The sequence below is a fragment of the Pteronotus mesoamericanus genome, unplaced genomic scaffold (assembly GCF_021234165.1).
Source record: "Pteronotus mesoamericanus isolate MK-2021 breed Mesoamerican mustached bat unplaced genomic scaffold, CSHL_Meso_final contig_169, whole genome shotgun sequence".
Taxonomy (NCBI): domain Eukaryota; kingdom Metazoa; phylum Chordata; class Mammalia; order Chiroptera; family Mormoopidae; genus Pteronotus; species Pteronotus mesoamericanus.
Window position 1 is genome coordinate 12,652,698 of NW_026555068.1, and position 16,127 is coordinate 12,668,824.

The 16,127-nt window shown below is 36.4% G+C and overlaps 1 protein-coding gene and 1 pseudogene across 1 annotated transcript in view; one reads left to right on the forward strand and one right to left on the reverse strand.

Moving 5' to 3' along the window:
* Window positions 1-1,392: 1,392 nt before the first annotated feature.
* Window positions 1,393-1,685, reverse strand: LOC129064660 (vacuolar ATPase assembly integral membrane protein VMA21-like; annotated as a pseudogene).
* Window positions 1,684-16,127, forward strand: part of TEX15 (testis expressed 15, meiosis and synapsis associated) — a 74,000-nt gene continuing 59,556 nt past the window's right edge. Inside the window, exons 1-2 of the mRNA XM_054565774.1 lie at window positions 1,684-1,772; window positions 6,312-6,408. Coding sequence (XP_054421749.1) covers window positions 1,684-1,772; window positions 6,312-6,408 — 186 coding nt within the window. The remainder of the gene's footprint in view (window positions 1,773-6,311; window positions 6,409-16,127) is intronic.

The window sequence follows — 16,127 nt, forward strand, 5'->3', positions numbered from 1 at the left end:
AGTTTTCAACTAAGTCTTAACTTTTTATTCTTAGTTTGTAATTTATCCTTATGTATCAAAAGGAAGATTTTTTTCAGTTCAGTTCAACAAATATTTCCAGAACACCAGTGTTTTATTGGTTTGATGCGTTTATAAGTCATATGCTAGGGTGATTTGTTTGTAATTCTTAATAATTTTGGTTTTATGAAGTTAGTCCAATAGTAGGGTGAGATTGACAGAAGTTAACTCTTTAGCACTGGCTCCATTTCACCAGATTTGGTAAAGTTGCATAATAAAGGTGAGCATAGTTCAGAAAATTTTAAACTTATAAAGTAAATTTGATTATTGCTTTAATGAGCAACTTTGCTGATTAAGATAGTCCCTAAAGGCTTGTAGAAACACTATACCTTGGAATGTATAATCCACATAATACAAAGCCTTTGTAATTATGCTCTGTGAAACTAATGAAAGCTGCTCCTGAGAGTCTGCCTTTAATTACAACAGCTGAGACTTTGGCGAAGCTGCAACAACTGCTTTAACCAGTGTGGCTGTGAATACATGTGGACAATTAAATCCTAATCGGAACCTAATTTTCATATTGGATGACTTTGGTAGTGCTTATTGGACCGTAGATATACAAAAAGCATTTTGATTTTAGGTTTATTAAAAGGTTTAATGCACTGTAACTCAACTTGAGGACAGTAATGCAATAAGAAAACATCAGTGATTTGAGTAGCTAGTCAGGCTACAAATCTAAAACCCGCGCAAGTGCACATGCATCAAGGGTGGAAGAAACTTTTCTTTTGCCAGTGAAGGTAAAGCATCATTTTTTTCACTTTTTAAAAAATAAATGTAAAGTTAGCACTGGTATAGTTACAGGCTGAACAACAAAATTGTAAAGAGAGAGAGAGATAGAGATCATGTGTGGTGTGTGTGTGTGTGTGTGTGTGTGTGTGAGAGAGAGAGAGAGAGAGAGAGAGAGAGATAGGGAAGAATGAGTAAATAACAATTTTTATATTAAATCAAGAGGAACCATTGTAATACTCTTGTCTCAAGGTTCTTAACTTGGGATACATGGTCTTCAATGATTACTTGAAGCCCCTAATTATTTGCAAAGAAATGTGAATTTTCTTGAGGAAAAGATGTATGGCTTCATCTCTAAACAGTGTGAGAGAGCCCTCCCCCAGAAACAAATTTAGCATTAGTGAACTTGAAAGGTTGTTTTTAGAGGAACACATTTCAGTTTTATAAACAGAGCTAGATAGTAGCAGAGCCAGGACTCAAACCTAGGTTTTTGACTGCCAGTCCTTTCCTTCTTCCCTCAGTCCACATTTATTGCACCTTAGAGTTACCTCTTTTTTTCCATTAAAAAAATTAGTTTAATGCTTATTAAAAGGTGATGTTGATTTTAAATCAAGTGGTGTGCCACCACTGTCCTGAGCCTTCGTTCCAGGCCCCATACAGGACCAGTTCCACACGGGTAGCAACCACTGCAACAATAGCAGCATAAAAATAGTTGTCCCTATCGGACACCCCAAAGGCATCTTCAAAAACGTAAGATTTAGTGGTGAAATATAACCCGGTAGGTACAGTGATCATTAAAGCTCTGAAGAGCCAGGAGAGTCTTGAGGGTAGATGCTAATAAACTAATTTCTGATGTCATGTGGCTGCAGCTCATTTATCGCAGCTTTATCAAGGCACCCCATGGCATGGCCACCAGCAGCAGGTTCTCTTAGGCGGACTGGGCTCTCTCAGCGGCCACACTCCAGTGGCTTGGCCGACTATTGGTTGAGGTAGGCCACCATGACCTTTTTTTTGCTAGGTCAGTGTTCTTTTTTTGTGGCTTTCAAGTAAAGCCTTGTTTTGAGAGACACATCAAGCTCATAAAAACATTTTAAGGTTGGATCTTAGCAGAAACTATGACCATAAAACCAATTATCATCTGTAAAGGGAAATATGAACAAATATTTTTAATATAAATAGATGAAAACATTGCCACAAATTTTGTGCCATTAACATAATGAAAAAATCAAAAAGAGACAAAAGTTTCACAAAATTAACAAATTATTTTCTAGTATTACATATTGTAGTGGTGGTCAGAGAAGTTTATAAGCCCTTTGAGCTTGAAATGGTAATCTTAAGTTTTATTCATCCTTTACATTCTGTGTGGTGTGTCTTGTATGAAATCATATTTAGCCAAGGAATTAGGAAGCAGTTTCAACAAGCAGCAGAACAACAAATTTTAAAGAAAATCCACACACACTTAGACGCAAATCCATCTTTCTCTCTCCCTAGAAAACCCAGTTTTTTGTGTGTTAGCTTATGTCTGTCAAGCCCATTTTCAATCAGTTAAACCTAGTATTTTAGTTTTTCCAGACTTAACACCTACCCATCTGGAGTATTTTGCCTGTACAAATACAAGCACCTTTACGTATGTTTGTTCTCTCTGAATGCTAAAGAGAAAACAGACCTTCACAGGTTTTTGAAAAAGAACGGGGGAATGCTAAATGATTAACAGCATTAAGCTGTAAGGTTTAAAAAATTACATCTCCTATGTGATTAAACATGCACTAATAACAGCCAACATTTATCATGTGTCAGTCATTGTTCTGTGTGTTGCATATATTAATTCAGTTAATCAGTACAGCAGGAGAGTGTTGATTAACTGAATTAAATAAGTAGATATTTGTTAACTTTACCATTTTTACATATGAAGAAAGTGAGGCACAAAGAGATAAGATAACTGGTCCAAAGTTGCATAATTAGGGACAGACCAGGGTTTGGAACTAGGTGATCTGACTTTACCAAACTCACTAAAAATGTTTATCTTTAACACTGGCTGGTGTGGCTCAGTGGATTGAGTGCCGGCCTACAGACCAACAGGTTGCCTGTTCAATTCCTGGTCAGGGCACATGCCTAGGTTGTGGCCCAGGTTCCTAGTTGGGGGTGTGAGAGAGGTAATGAATTGATATTTCTCTCGAACATTGATGTTTCTCCCCCTTTCTTCCTCCTTTCCCTTCTCACTAAAAATAAATGAATTAAATCTTTTAAAAATATTTATTTTTAATCTATGAATAAGTCAAATAATTTCCATGTAAAAAAGAATCTATCTGAACTACTTAATGCTAAATTTTTAAGGATAATTTGCCTCAAATTTATAATTTGAAAAAAAAATCTGATGTCAAACTATTCTGCTTTGGTCACCTTATATTTAATGTGACTGTCCAAAAGTAGGACTAAAATTTTAATCTAATGGAAGAATGGTATCACAAAAGAAAAGTGATTCCAGTTTATTTTTCTACTTAGGATGATATGACAAGTATTCTAGTTACATTTCTTCTTGGGACTCCATGTTCACATTTTGCCTGCAAGTCTCCAGTCCATTTACTAGGTCTAATTTCTAGCAGGTTTATTTCAGTATTTTAGACTGCATGACTCAGGTGCTTCAACAGAATTTTTGAGAAAACAGTTTATTATTTAACTCAGGTAGAATCTTACAATAAATTTGGTGTTAGACATAGACAAATTATATTAAACTCAATCCTTGATAGGAACATTCATAAGGATGCACATTATTAGCTTGCTGTTGATATGAAGGAAGATTGGATAATTACTGGTTGTTAACCTTTTCAAATTTAAATATAAAAAAATTTTTTATATGAATATTCTGCTACTTTCATGAAAAGAATGTATAATTAAATAAGTTTATTTAAGAATTATAATTGTGTATTAGTGTTTTCTGGGCATCACTCCAATATTAAATAGTTAACTTTTAAAAAAGATTTTTTTACTTTATCTTCCTGGCCTCAAGCAAACACTAATTTTAGGTTTAGTAGAGCATAATAGGTGAATAATGCCTGGTAACTATATTTTCCATACCAAGATGTGTAGAAAATGAATATACTGTTGAATTTTCGGACCAGCACAAAAAGATAGCTTAATGTTTTAAAATAAGAGAAAAAGCAAGAATGATTCGCAGTTTAGATTAGAGGGCAATCTGAGGGTTACTATTGATTTTTAACTAAATAACAAAATACAGTGCTGGAGGAGAAGTTTATTCATTGATGGTTCAGTCCAAGCAATGCTTCCTGTGTTACCTATATAGTTATTTGTCCTACATTAATAAAAAAGAGCTTTGTGGATTTTTAGATGTGATCAATTTTAGAGATTATTTTGTTTGTTGGGGACAGTAATTGATAGGTTTTCTACAAGGATTAAACAAGGTACTCTTACTATTCTTTCTCTTCCAAGAGTTTTATGTTTTTAATTCCCTTGAAAATTTTATGTCATTATCTTTAATCATCTGATTATTCCTTCATATTTCCCTAATGTCTTTTAAAAAGTCTCATAGCCATAATAAATTAGCTACTAATCTTATCCCTGTACTTTCATGACAATTCCCTAACTCCTTTTGCATGTAATTTCCATCTGCTGAGCAGAGAATGCGCTCAGTTTGGGATTATATTGATTGATCTCTTCTTCATCTTTCACAGCCCCGAGCACAATTAACTTCCACGTATTACACCCTTCCAGGAACACATCTAATTTCCAAGACTTTCCCTAGGCAATCATTTCTCTCTATATCTGTATCAGCATAGAGAGGACAAGAAATGGCTCTAAACTAGCAAAGGGTTTACTTTCTTACTGTTTTCATTTGCTTTTCTCTGTGTTTTCAGTACAGTAACTTAGAGGAAGGTATTCTTTATATTTAATACTTGGGCTCACTAGTAGTAACAACCACCCTCTCATTGTGCTCATCTATAAATATTATAAAACAAGATTTATATGTAGAGGAGAAGGGCAGGGTATTGTCTTTGTTGTGAAATAGTTTGCAAGTTATCCTTTGATTGTTTACTTTATGGTAAAGTGTGTTGGTCATGCCAGTCAGAACTTGGGCATTTAAGGGTGAAGGAAGGACGAGGGCTGGACGATTGAGTTAGTGAAAAATAGAACTGTTTTCTCACCTTTCTCTTTAGCTAGGATAACCTTGGCCTCTTTGTGGAACCTGATCTATTTTTACCAAAGCTCCTAGACTCCAAAGGGAAACCAAGGGAGTCCTAACCTTCGGGGACCCCTTAACTTTAATTATGCCCCTGATGAAAAGCAGCTGGACTGGAAATACTCTTTTTCCCATAGCTTAGGCTCTTGAGATAGTCTTTAAAGCATGTAAATTACTTTAAACTTTCCTCTCATTTGACTGTGTATAATTAGATACAGGATCCTCCTTGGGCCTGGAGGGATAGTCTGCCCCAAATTTTTAGAGAAATCCACCCATCTAGAACAGGACATTAAACAAAGTAAGGACTTCTAAGTCACCACAAAATCATTGAAATCTTGAAGTACTAGTTTTTGCTTCTAATTTAGGAAACCTCTCATACTGGAGGTTGGTAGGTCCACCATATAGACAATTGAACATGGTTTATTGTGATTAAATAGTTAAACCACATTGTTTAATGGATAACCCCTCTCTTGCCTATTTTCTTTGCCCTGAGGTCAACAGACTAAATCTCAGCAATAAGTATAAATGAGTAAGACATAAGAAATGTGCTGGTAATTCTTAGACGTTTTCCTTTCTGGAGTGCCCAAATTTTACTGGGCCTGATGATCTAGCTTGGTGGTTCTCAAAATGTGGTCCCTGGACAATCAGTGTCGCCTGGGGGTTTATTAGAAATAAAAAATACTTGGCCTCAGTTTGGTCTTAGTGAATTGGAAACCGGAAGTGTGACCCAGTAATCTGTGTTTTAATAAGCCCTCTCAGTTATTCTGATATGTGTTAAAGTTTGTGAAACACTAACCCTAGATCATTAGGGACGAACCATGGTTTTTTGCTTTGCTAGTCCATTGCTTTAATATAAAAACCTTATTACTCAAGTGGGTATTACTGTCTCTGTGAACACCAGGAATAGGCAACCTCTGTTATTAGTATTACATTAAATGATACCTAGGATAAAAATTGTTGGTGGCCTTCACAGTACTTTACTACTTCCTTGTCTTTCCTTCTTGCTGAGTACCTGGAGTAAGGCAGCTGCTTGGTAAATACTTGTTAAATGAATTAAATGCCTGTCTCCATTTCCTCCGCATTATTTTCTTTTCTTTCCTTTCCTTTTCTCTTCTCTTATCTTCCTTTCCTTTCCTTTCTTTTCTGTCTGATTCTTCCTCTGCAGGAGTGTTAAGCCAGAAAGTGAAGTTCCTATTTAAGAGTATTTCTTTCTCCTGATAGTGACACCGGTTGAAAGAGATTGCGGATATTTAAAAAAAAAGAAAAAAGAAACGATTTTTATGTAGCTTACTGGATGCATTTCTCAGAATTCACCTATGAATCTCAAACTTAGCTTACATCAGAATCACCCAGAGAACTTGTCGAGTCACAGATTGATGGGCCCAATTCCTAAAGTTTCCGATTGCTTAGATCTAGGACGGAGCCCGAAGGTTTGCATTGCCAACAAGTTTCCAGGTATACTGATGCTGCTAGTCTAGGGACCACAATCTGAGAACCACTGCCCTAAGTTCGCTAAGGCCAGAAACATAGGTAATTTCATGAATGTGGATGTTCATTCCTGGTGCTTGCACAGTCAGTATTCCATAATTGGAAAGTATAGTCTGGATAACAAACTTACTGAATACATTTTTTTTCCTAGAGATGTCAGTTAAGATCTTTTTCAGTACAAGACTCTTCTTTTTTTTTTTTTTTTAAAGACTTGTTTAAAAACTGACTCAAAGCTCAACTACCTAAATAGCTGAATTTAATTGAATGGATTAGATTCTTTACCCATATCTTGCCACACTGATTACTTCATTTTTCTGCTTCTCTGCTTTTTTTCACGTCAAGTTTTGTAGAGTTTAGCTAAACTACTCCATTGTGTTGCTTCCTCAGCATTCATTTTGTTTGCCCAAGTATCTTTCAGTGACCTTAAACTGACGCTGCTCCCCTCCTGTGAGTGCGCGCCCTCAGTAGTAGCCCGCAGAGTCACAAGGAAATGGAAGTTTCTGGTATTATTTCCCCAACAGCGCTTGTTTATCAGCATTCTCCTCTGACTACCATTGTCTTCCCCTTAGAAAAGACCCCCATGCAGGCTTACTAGAACCCTGCTCTTTTGGTTTGAGTAGACCAATCCAGCCTCAGCCTAGGAATCCCAGAGCACTTCACATAGACCCTCATAAAGGCAGTGCTCCAGGTCATGCTGCTGTCTGCTCTCTGCCTTGATTTCCCTGTGTGGTCCCTTGAGACATGTTAAGGCCCTGTGAGTAATAAACTCTATTTAAATTACTCTTATGGTCTGTTGTTGAACCTTGACTCACCATCTGGCACCCTGTGCTGCACTTAATAAGTGTTCGTTTGACACATTCATAACGAGCTTACTTAATTTTCTAATATAATTTTATATCCCAACAAATATTGTATATCTTCCAAATTGATATTTGCTTCTCTGTCTTCTGTCCTCAAATACAATGGGTTCCTAAAGAATGGGAAAGTTGGCATTTCTTTTGGATTTTTTTCTCATAACTAAACACAATTTTGTAGACTTGACTCTTTGACACCTGTACACACTGTAAGCATCTCCTAAAACTGGTTAAAATGAGGTAAAACTGAGGCTTTTCTCTCTCCAACCATTTTATAAGCCTTTTCTTTTTTTCCTCAAAATGGATAGTTTAAAGAAGAAAATTTGAAATACTGGGTTTGGCAGAAGAAAGGCCTGCTTGAATGCGGTTGGTAGGGTAGTAACGTAGGCGTAATAATGTATAGTTTTCAACTTGAACATTTTACCTAAAATGTCATATGTTGTGCATGAGTGTGATATTGTTATGTTACAGAATTACATGCTTATGATTTTATAATAAAAAAGGGGTGTTATTTGTGCCGGACCCTGTATTTCAAAGAATACTTACATTTAATTGTAATCTTAGTTGAATATTTTCAGCCACACCCATACAAATACATACATACTTCTGCAGATTAAATTCAGAGTTACTATACTAGATACATTCTAATAAAAAGTACTGACAGTTTTATTTTTTCTTTTTGTTTTTAATGTGATTTTTTTTAATTTAATTTTATTTTTTAGTGTCTTAAAATTATATTTTATTGATTATTCTATTACAGTTGTCTGAATTTTTTTCCCCCTATGCACCCCTCCACCCAGCACCCCTCACTCCCTCAGGCAGTCCCCACACCATTGTTCATGCCCAAAGGGCCATGCAATTAAGATCTTCAGCTACTCCATTTCCTATACTGTACTTTACATCCCTATGGCTATTCTGTAACAACCTGTTTGTACTTCTTAATCCCCTCACCTCTTTACCCATTTCCTCACACCCCCCTCCCATCTGGCAACCATCAAAACGCTCTCTGTATCCATGATTCTGTCTATGTTCTTCTTGTTTGCTTAGTTAGTTTTTTGGATTCATTTGTAGACAGGTATGTATTTATTGCCATTTTATTGTTCATAGTTTTGATCTTCTTTTCTTAAATTAGTTCCTTCAACATTTCATGTAATAATGGTTTGGCGACATTGAACTCTTTTAGGTTTTTTCTTGTTTGGAAAGCCCTTTATCTGCCCTTTGATTCTAGATGACAGCTTTTCTGAGTAGAGCAGTCTTGGCTGTAGGTCTCTTCTCTTCATGTCTGTGAGTATTTCTTGCCAATCCTATCTAGCCTGCAAAGTTTCTTTTGAGAAATCAGCTGACAGTCTTATGGGTACTGCCCTCCTAGGTAACTAACTTCTTTTCTCTTGCTGCTTTTAAGATTCTCTCTTTATCTTTAACCTTTGGCATTTGAATTATGATGTATTTTGGAGTGGGCCTCTTTGCATCCATCTTGTTTAGGACTGTCTGTGCTTCCTGGACTTGGATGTCTATTTCCTGCACTAAATCAGGGTAATTTTCTTTCATTATTTTTTCAACTAGAGTTCTAATATCTTGTTCCTTCTCTTTCTGGCACCCCTGTGATGTGAATGTTGGACTTTTTGAAGTTGTGCAAGAGACTACTTATACTATCCTTGTTTTTTTTTTTCTTCTTTTTTTTCTTGTTCTTGTTTTTTTCTTGTTTTTGGATTCCTTATGTTCCACGTTCTTGATTTGATTCTTAGCTTCTTCCACTCTACTGTTGTTTCCCTGTAAATTGTTCTTTATTTTCATTAACGTATCCTTCATTTCTGACTGGATCTTTTTTATGCTGTTGAGGACCTCACTAAGTTCCTTGAGCATCTTTATAACCAGCGTTTTGAACTCTGCATCTGATAGATTGCTTATATTTTGTTTAGCTCCTTTTCTGGAGTTTTGATCTGCTCTTTCATTTGGGCCATGTTTCTGTCTCCTTATTTTGGCACCCTTATGTGTTTGTTTCTGTGTATTAAGTAGAGCTTCTATGACTCCCTGTCTTGGTAGCATGGCCTAATGTAGTAGGTGTCCTTTAAGGTGAAGTGGCACAGCTTCCCCTATTACCCAAGCTAGGTAGTTGAGGTGCAGCTTTTGTGTGGGCTGAGTACACCCTCCTCTTGTAGTCTTGGATGCTGTTGGCAGATCAATGGGAAGGATTTACCCAGGCTAATCAGTTGCAAGGATTGGCTATGACCATTGATTACCTACCTCTGCCCTCTGTGGAAGATCATCTGTGCAGGGGCAGAGTGGTGTTGCTCTGATGTGGTCTCTAGCTGTCCACTGGGTGCCAGCTCTTGGGGTTTCTGGGGTCATGCAGCCATCCTGCCTGAGCTATAGAGCAATCCGAGAAGGCTGCTACTTGTGCTGGGCTTGGAGATGACCAGGCAAAGCCAAGCTGAGAATCCTTGCAGGCTGCTGTTTGTGACAGGCCTGGGGCCACTTAGCAAAAGATATGGGGGCTCAGGGCTTGGGGCTCACTGAGGCCTGCTGTTGCTTACTTGAAATGATTTAGGAAGTTGTGAAGCTTGAGCCAAGACTAGTCATTCATATGGAAAGAATATTGTTAAAAGCTTTAACTTGGGTGGGATGGAACATGGGAGCGGGGTGGGGTGGGGGGATCTCCAGGGCCAGGCAAACCACGTTAGCCAGGTTAATGGAGTCACAGATATGGCACCTGCCAGCCAGCTCTCTGGCTCTGATGCCTTTCTGTCTGGGAGAAAGCTGTCCCCCAGCTCTCTCCTTGATGCCAGCCACTTCGGCTCCTTTCTGTATGCTGCCAGTGCCTTTCAAGCTGCTACTCTATTGCTGGGGTCAGACGGAGCGAGTCTGAGTAAGTCCCTGTGTGGATTCTGTAAGAGGAACTGCTGGGGGCTCCAGAAGTTTCTTCTACTAACTCAGTCCTGCTGGTTTATGCAGCCAAAAGTTATGGGGGCTTACCTTCCTGGCACTGGAACCCTGGGCTGGGGGGCCTGGTGTGAGGCTGGGACTCCTCACTCCCAAGGTATTCCTCCCAGATTTTTATCTACCACACGTGGGTATGGGACCAGCCCATTCAGCGTCTCTGCCCCTCTTACCAGTCTGGATGGATGTGGTTTCTGTAATATCATAGTTGTCAGACTTCCATTCAACTCAATTTCTGATGGTTCTGAGTGATGGTGGTGCCATCATTTGGTTGTAATTCTGATGTGGTTGTGCGAGGACACAAGTACCTCTGCCACCAGCTTGACTAGGAATCTCTAGTTTTCCTTTTAATGGAATATCTCCCACAAATTTGTGGAAAGGCTTACTAAACCAGTACCTTTTGTTAAAACCTATGATTGGTGTTGCTCTGTAATTTTAATGTCCTCATAGCCATATTATTTTCTCTTAGTCCATGGGTTTTGTTGGTCACTGTTTTCCTATCTGAGAAAACCTGGAACACCACTGAGGAAGTGTCTTTGTGTTAACATCCTTCCTTGAGTGATTTTCATGATCAAATTAAAAGACAGTTTGTCACTTTTATGTCCTCATACATATGTGTTTTTTATATATGGCAGTTGTGTTCATTTATGTTTGCTTCAGATTTTTATTAATGTACTAAATTAAAAATTATCCTTTAACTTAATATAATTATAAAAGTTATGCAAATGTAATTAATTTCCAAATGTATGTTAATTATTACTAAATGCTTTATAATATTATTTATATTCTTAGTGAATGCTAGCTCACATTATGGGAATTTGTAAGGATATAAACTATCACTATCAAATTGTTCAGAATTTCTAGCTTCCAACTTACTTGGCATTTTATTATAAACCAGTCTCTCATCTTTACTTCCCTTAGATTTCATGAGTATAATTACCCCTCTTTTTATACTCTCTACTTTTTATTTGTTTAGGTCCCTTGGGCAATGACAGTTTATTAAAGCACTTTGGTAAAACATAGGCAAGTAACATACCAGTAAAGGGTGAAATGTTCTTTTTTAAATGTCTAAAAATGTATAGTAATGATATTTTCTTTTTTAAAATGGATCTACAATGTCTATTTTAAATATCTTTTTATTTACTTAAATGCTTAACCTGGAAAATGACAGGATCTAGAATTTGGAGGCAGCCCTAAATTTGCTGAATGCTTCACTAATAAAAAATACCTTTTCTTAAAGAATGTGTAGCATTTTAATGTATGGATTAGTACCACACAGATATTACCATGAAATTAGTAGTAGTATTGTGGTATTTTAGTATTATCCTGAAATCAAGGAATAAGTAATAATATCCTGCAATCAAGACATAAACATGAAGCTAGTTATGACAGGTCATTAAGATTTTGACTAATTACAGTTTGTTATTGTTTCCATGATAACACAGAGTTAGGATTTAAATGCCTCTAAAAAGAAACTTAAGCCCAGCTGGTGTGGCTCAGTGGATTAAGTGGGAATCGAAAGGTTGCTAGTTCCATTCCCGGTCAGGGCACATGCGGGCCAGATCTCCAGTTGGGGGCATGCAAGAGGCAACTGATCCATGTATCTCTTGCACATTGCTGTTTCTCTCCTTCTCTTTCTCCCTCCCTTCCTCTCTCCCTGAAAGTAAATAAATAAAATCTTTAAAAAGAATTAAGAACTGGTTGAGATGCTGTAGTGGTTTAGAATCCAGACATCAATTCTGGACTGGAAAAATGACTTAGCAACTGGATAATCTTAGGCAAGTTTATTAAACTTTCTGAGTCTTGATATTTTCCTGTCTGAAAAACGGGAATGATACTACCAGTGAGTGAAGATTAAATGAGATGCTAGATATAAGTTACCTACACAGTATATAGCATGTGTCATAACTGTATACAATGATTGTTACTTAAAATTCTGGTATAAAACTAGCAGTTACTTACTGTTTGGTTGTGGGGGGATGTTGCAATATATAAAAATCCAAGAGCAAGTTCCCCTGGGTCACAATGTTATTTTCTCTGCTAGATGGCTCCATAAAGGTGGCGAGCTGATTTTGAATAGCAGGTGAGAATGTACTGAAGGGAAGAGAAAGAGAAGGACTTAATGAGAAAAGGGAAGTGACGGGATTTTTAGAGGCATTTAAATCCTTTAGAGGCAAGTAAGAGTGAAGGTATGAGAGAGAAGACACTGGGACATGCAAAAATCAGGCTGCCCCCACCCCCACACCCCAAAATGAAACAGCAGTACAGGGGAAGCAGAAATCAGGAGAAAAAGATGAACGGAGAGGACAATAAAGAGATTTTTCTAACCATAACTCTCTACATATTCTTGCCTCTTTTTTTTTCTGATAGATGCTCCTTTGTCATTTTCCATGAATGGACTGAATCCTGATTGTAATTGTATGATGGTATATTTCATGGAAGAGTGGTAAGCATTTCAAATAATGATTTTTCTACTACTATTCCTTATATTAGTATATTGATTTATTTCAACCCACTTTGGGTAAACTCTTCTTTACAATTGATGTATATATAACTTGGCATTTAAAAAGATGCATGAAGAAGGTGTATTTTTTTTAATACATTGGAATGCTTTTCAAGTATGTACATATTTATCCTTTGCAGTAAATGTTTATTGGGTACTTTATAAGGAGCTGTAGTTGGTACAGAAGATAGGAAAATGGGTCGTGTAGTCAGATGGAGAAAATTGGTCAGTGCAAGATTGACCTTAATTTAGCATAAACGTTGAATCTTTGAATACCTAATTTGGAAGGTCAGGCCATTATGCAAATATTGCTTAGAACATTAGTAATATTCAAGATTTAGAATTGCCTTTTGAACTAGTACATAAACAGGACAAGACACCTAGCATGGGGATGTAAAGAACGGCATAGAGAATATAATTTAAAATATTGTAATAACTGTGTATGGTGTCAGGTACAAGACTTGTTAGTGGGATCTCTTTGTAAGTTATGTAAATGGCTAACCATATTGCTGTACCTCTGAAACTAATATTATATTGAATGTCAACTGTAATTTTTAACTTTTTTAAAAGTTAAAAAAAGAGAACACCAAAAAAGAAAACAAATTTTTAAAAAAGAAAGAACCTTAGTTATTTTATAGCTAGATTTTTATGTGTTTAATGAAAAGTAGTATTACCATATTTGGTCACCCTTATATTAATCAGATGGGTTTTAAATTTTGTTTGGTTGATTCTAAAAACAAAACACCTCAGAGGATGGAAATTGGCCAGCTGTTGATGTTTAGAAAAACAAAGGTCCAGTAGTCATAGAAGTACTCTAGGCAAATAAGTTTTCTAAGTAGTTTGATAGTTAGGGGAGGAATCTGGGCTGTTTAACTTATGGAGCTATCGAACTTTTATGGCATCAACTTGCATACATTATAAAATTTCTTGCCTTGACCAGCGTGGCTGAGTTGATTGTGCATCATACTGCAAAGCAAAACGTCTCCAGTTCGATTCTTAGGGCACATACCTGGGTTGTGAGCCAGTCCCTCATTGGGACACCTGCAAGAGGCAGTTGATTGACATTTCCTTCACACATTGATGTTTCTCTTCCTTTCTCCCTCCTTTTCCATCTCTCTAAGAAATAAAGAAAGAAAAGCTTTAAAAAGAATTCTTGTATAGGCCTATAGGTGGGACCACAGAGGAAATGTAATTAGAACCTGAAAGTGGAAGAGAGAAGGCTAGGTATAGGAGTCAAAACATTTTATAGTTACAATACAACTTTTAGACTTCCTGAAAACCAATGAGAACAGGAAAACTTCAGGACAGACATTGAGTGGTAGAATCAGGACAAGAAACCCATGCCTGCTGATTTCATAAGTACTTAAATTCTTTTTCAAAACAATTTTATAAAGACAATTTGAAGGAAAGTGAAGGGTTGAACTGTTAAGTCACAAAATATGAGCTCCCTAGCCAGGTTACCATCAGCTACTTGTAACCAGGCCTGAGAATTCAGACTTTTTCCCCCTTAAAAGGTCTGGAGACTTGGGCTACAAATAAATGATAGAGATTTACTTAGGATTTTAGGGTTTGCAAACTAGAAACACAACTAGGCAATACCCAGAGTACTGCAGAGAAGAAAGTCTAAGAGTTCTTACAGTTAAAGGTATATTCTCGAGAAGAATCAGTCGTGCATTCTTAGTCTCAGGATTGGTGATTGATAATTCTCTAAATGAACCTTTTTGACACTAGGGACCAGTTTAGTGGAAGACAGTTTTTCCACGGACCAGAGGTGGGGGGTTGGTCTCTGGATAATTTAAGCACATTACATTGATTGTGCACTTTATTTCTGTTATTACTACATTGTAATATAAAATGAAATAATTATATGGCTCACCATAATGCACAGCTCAGGCAGTAATGCAAGCAATGAGGAGCTGCGGTATTAGCTTGCTCTCTACTCACCTCCTGCTGTGTGGCCAGCTTCCTAACAAGGCCACAGACCTGAACTTAAAAAAGTTTAAATTCTCAGTCTAGTTAAAATAAGAATAGATTGATATTCTCAGGCCTCAACCTACTTGATTTTAGTAATTTAGCAGCTTGACTATAGTGACTCCATTTTATTTCTTCACTTTATCATTTCTTTGCTCTTTAAAGTAGCTATACCAATTTATTTTGATCACCGGAAGTATGTGATAGTTCTGGTCGCTCTACACCTTTCTGGCATTTGCTATTGTTATATTTAAATATTTGCTGATTTGAGAGGTATGAAAAAAACATTGTGGTTTTAGTTTCTGTTCTCTAATTGAGCATCTTTTCATTCATTTATTGGCTATATAGGCTTTTTCTTCTCTTTAGGATCTTTCCAGGTTTTTTGTCCATTGTCCTATTGGGATGTAGATCAACCCATTTGGAATTTATTTTGGTGTAAAGAGTAAAAGAGAGCTTTGTATTTTTGTTTTCCAATTGGCTAAGCTTGGAAAATTGTTTCGATACCATAGATAATTCCCCCACTAAATTGAAATACCAATATTAGCATCTTCAAAATCCCTTTTCCAGACTGTGGTGTTTTATTGTTGGTTTTTGTGTCAATGTCATCATTTTAAGTTGTGAATTATTCATTATCCCCTTCTTTTTTTATAAATAAAACCTGAATTTAATTCAGTGGTAATATATCCAGCTAATTATAATTGCCATAATTTTAAGTAAAATTCTCTTCAATTATTCCCTCAGAATTTCCTTTATCATTCTCTCTCTTCTTTCATATTACCTTTAGTGTTATTTCAAAAAAAGTATTTATATTCCCCTTTTAAGCAAATATTCTATGACCCTCAGTGTTTTTAGACATTTTCATACTACATCTTAAGTGTATTCTTAAGTATTTTATATTTTTTGTTGTTACAGTGAATAGAGTCTCTTCATTTTTTTTTAAGAGGTTACACATTTACAAAGACAAAAATACAAAAGTCATAAAGATACAAACTGATAACTTGCTCTCCTCCCCATTCCTAAATCACCAAGTGTTCTTTTTCCTCTATAGAAAACAAATGTTATTGATTTCTTTCAAAGATAATTTATACATATTTAGTCAAACACTGTTAAACTTAACATTTTTATTTTTCAAACATAATGAAAAATTTAAGCACATGTGACAATAGAATGCTGTAATGAAACCTCATGAAGCTTCATTTATAAACTGTATAACTTTGGGCAAACACAGATACCACATTATCTCCCCTCCTCCCTGGTGTGTGTATGTGTTGTGTATGTGTGTGTAAAATCAACTTTTTTGACTTTAAATCAACTTTATTGAGTATGCAGCCTAGGGAAGAGATGAATAATATGAATTAAGGGTTAAGAAACTTGAAAAGTAAGGTAGGAATTTTAA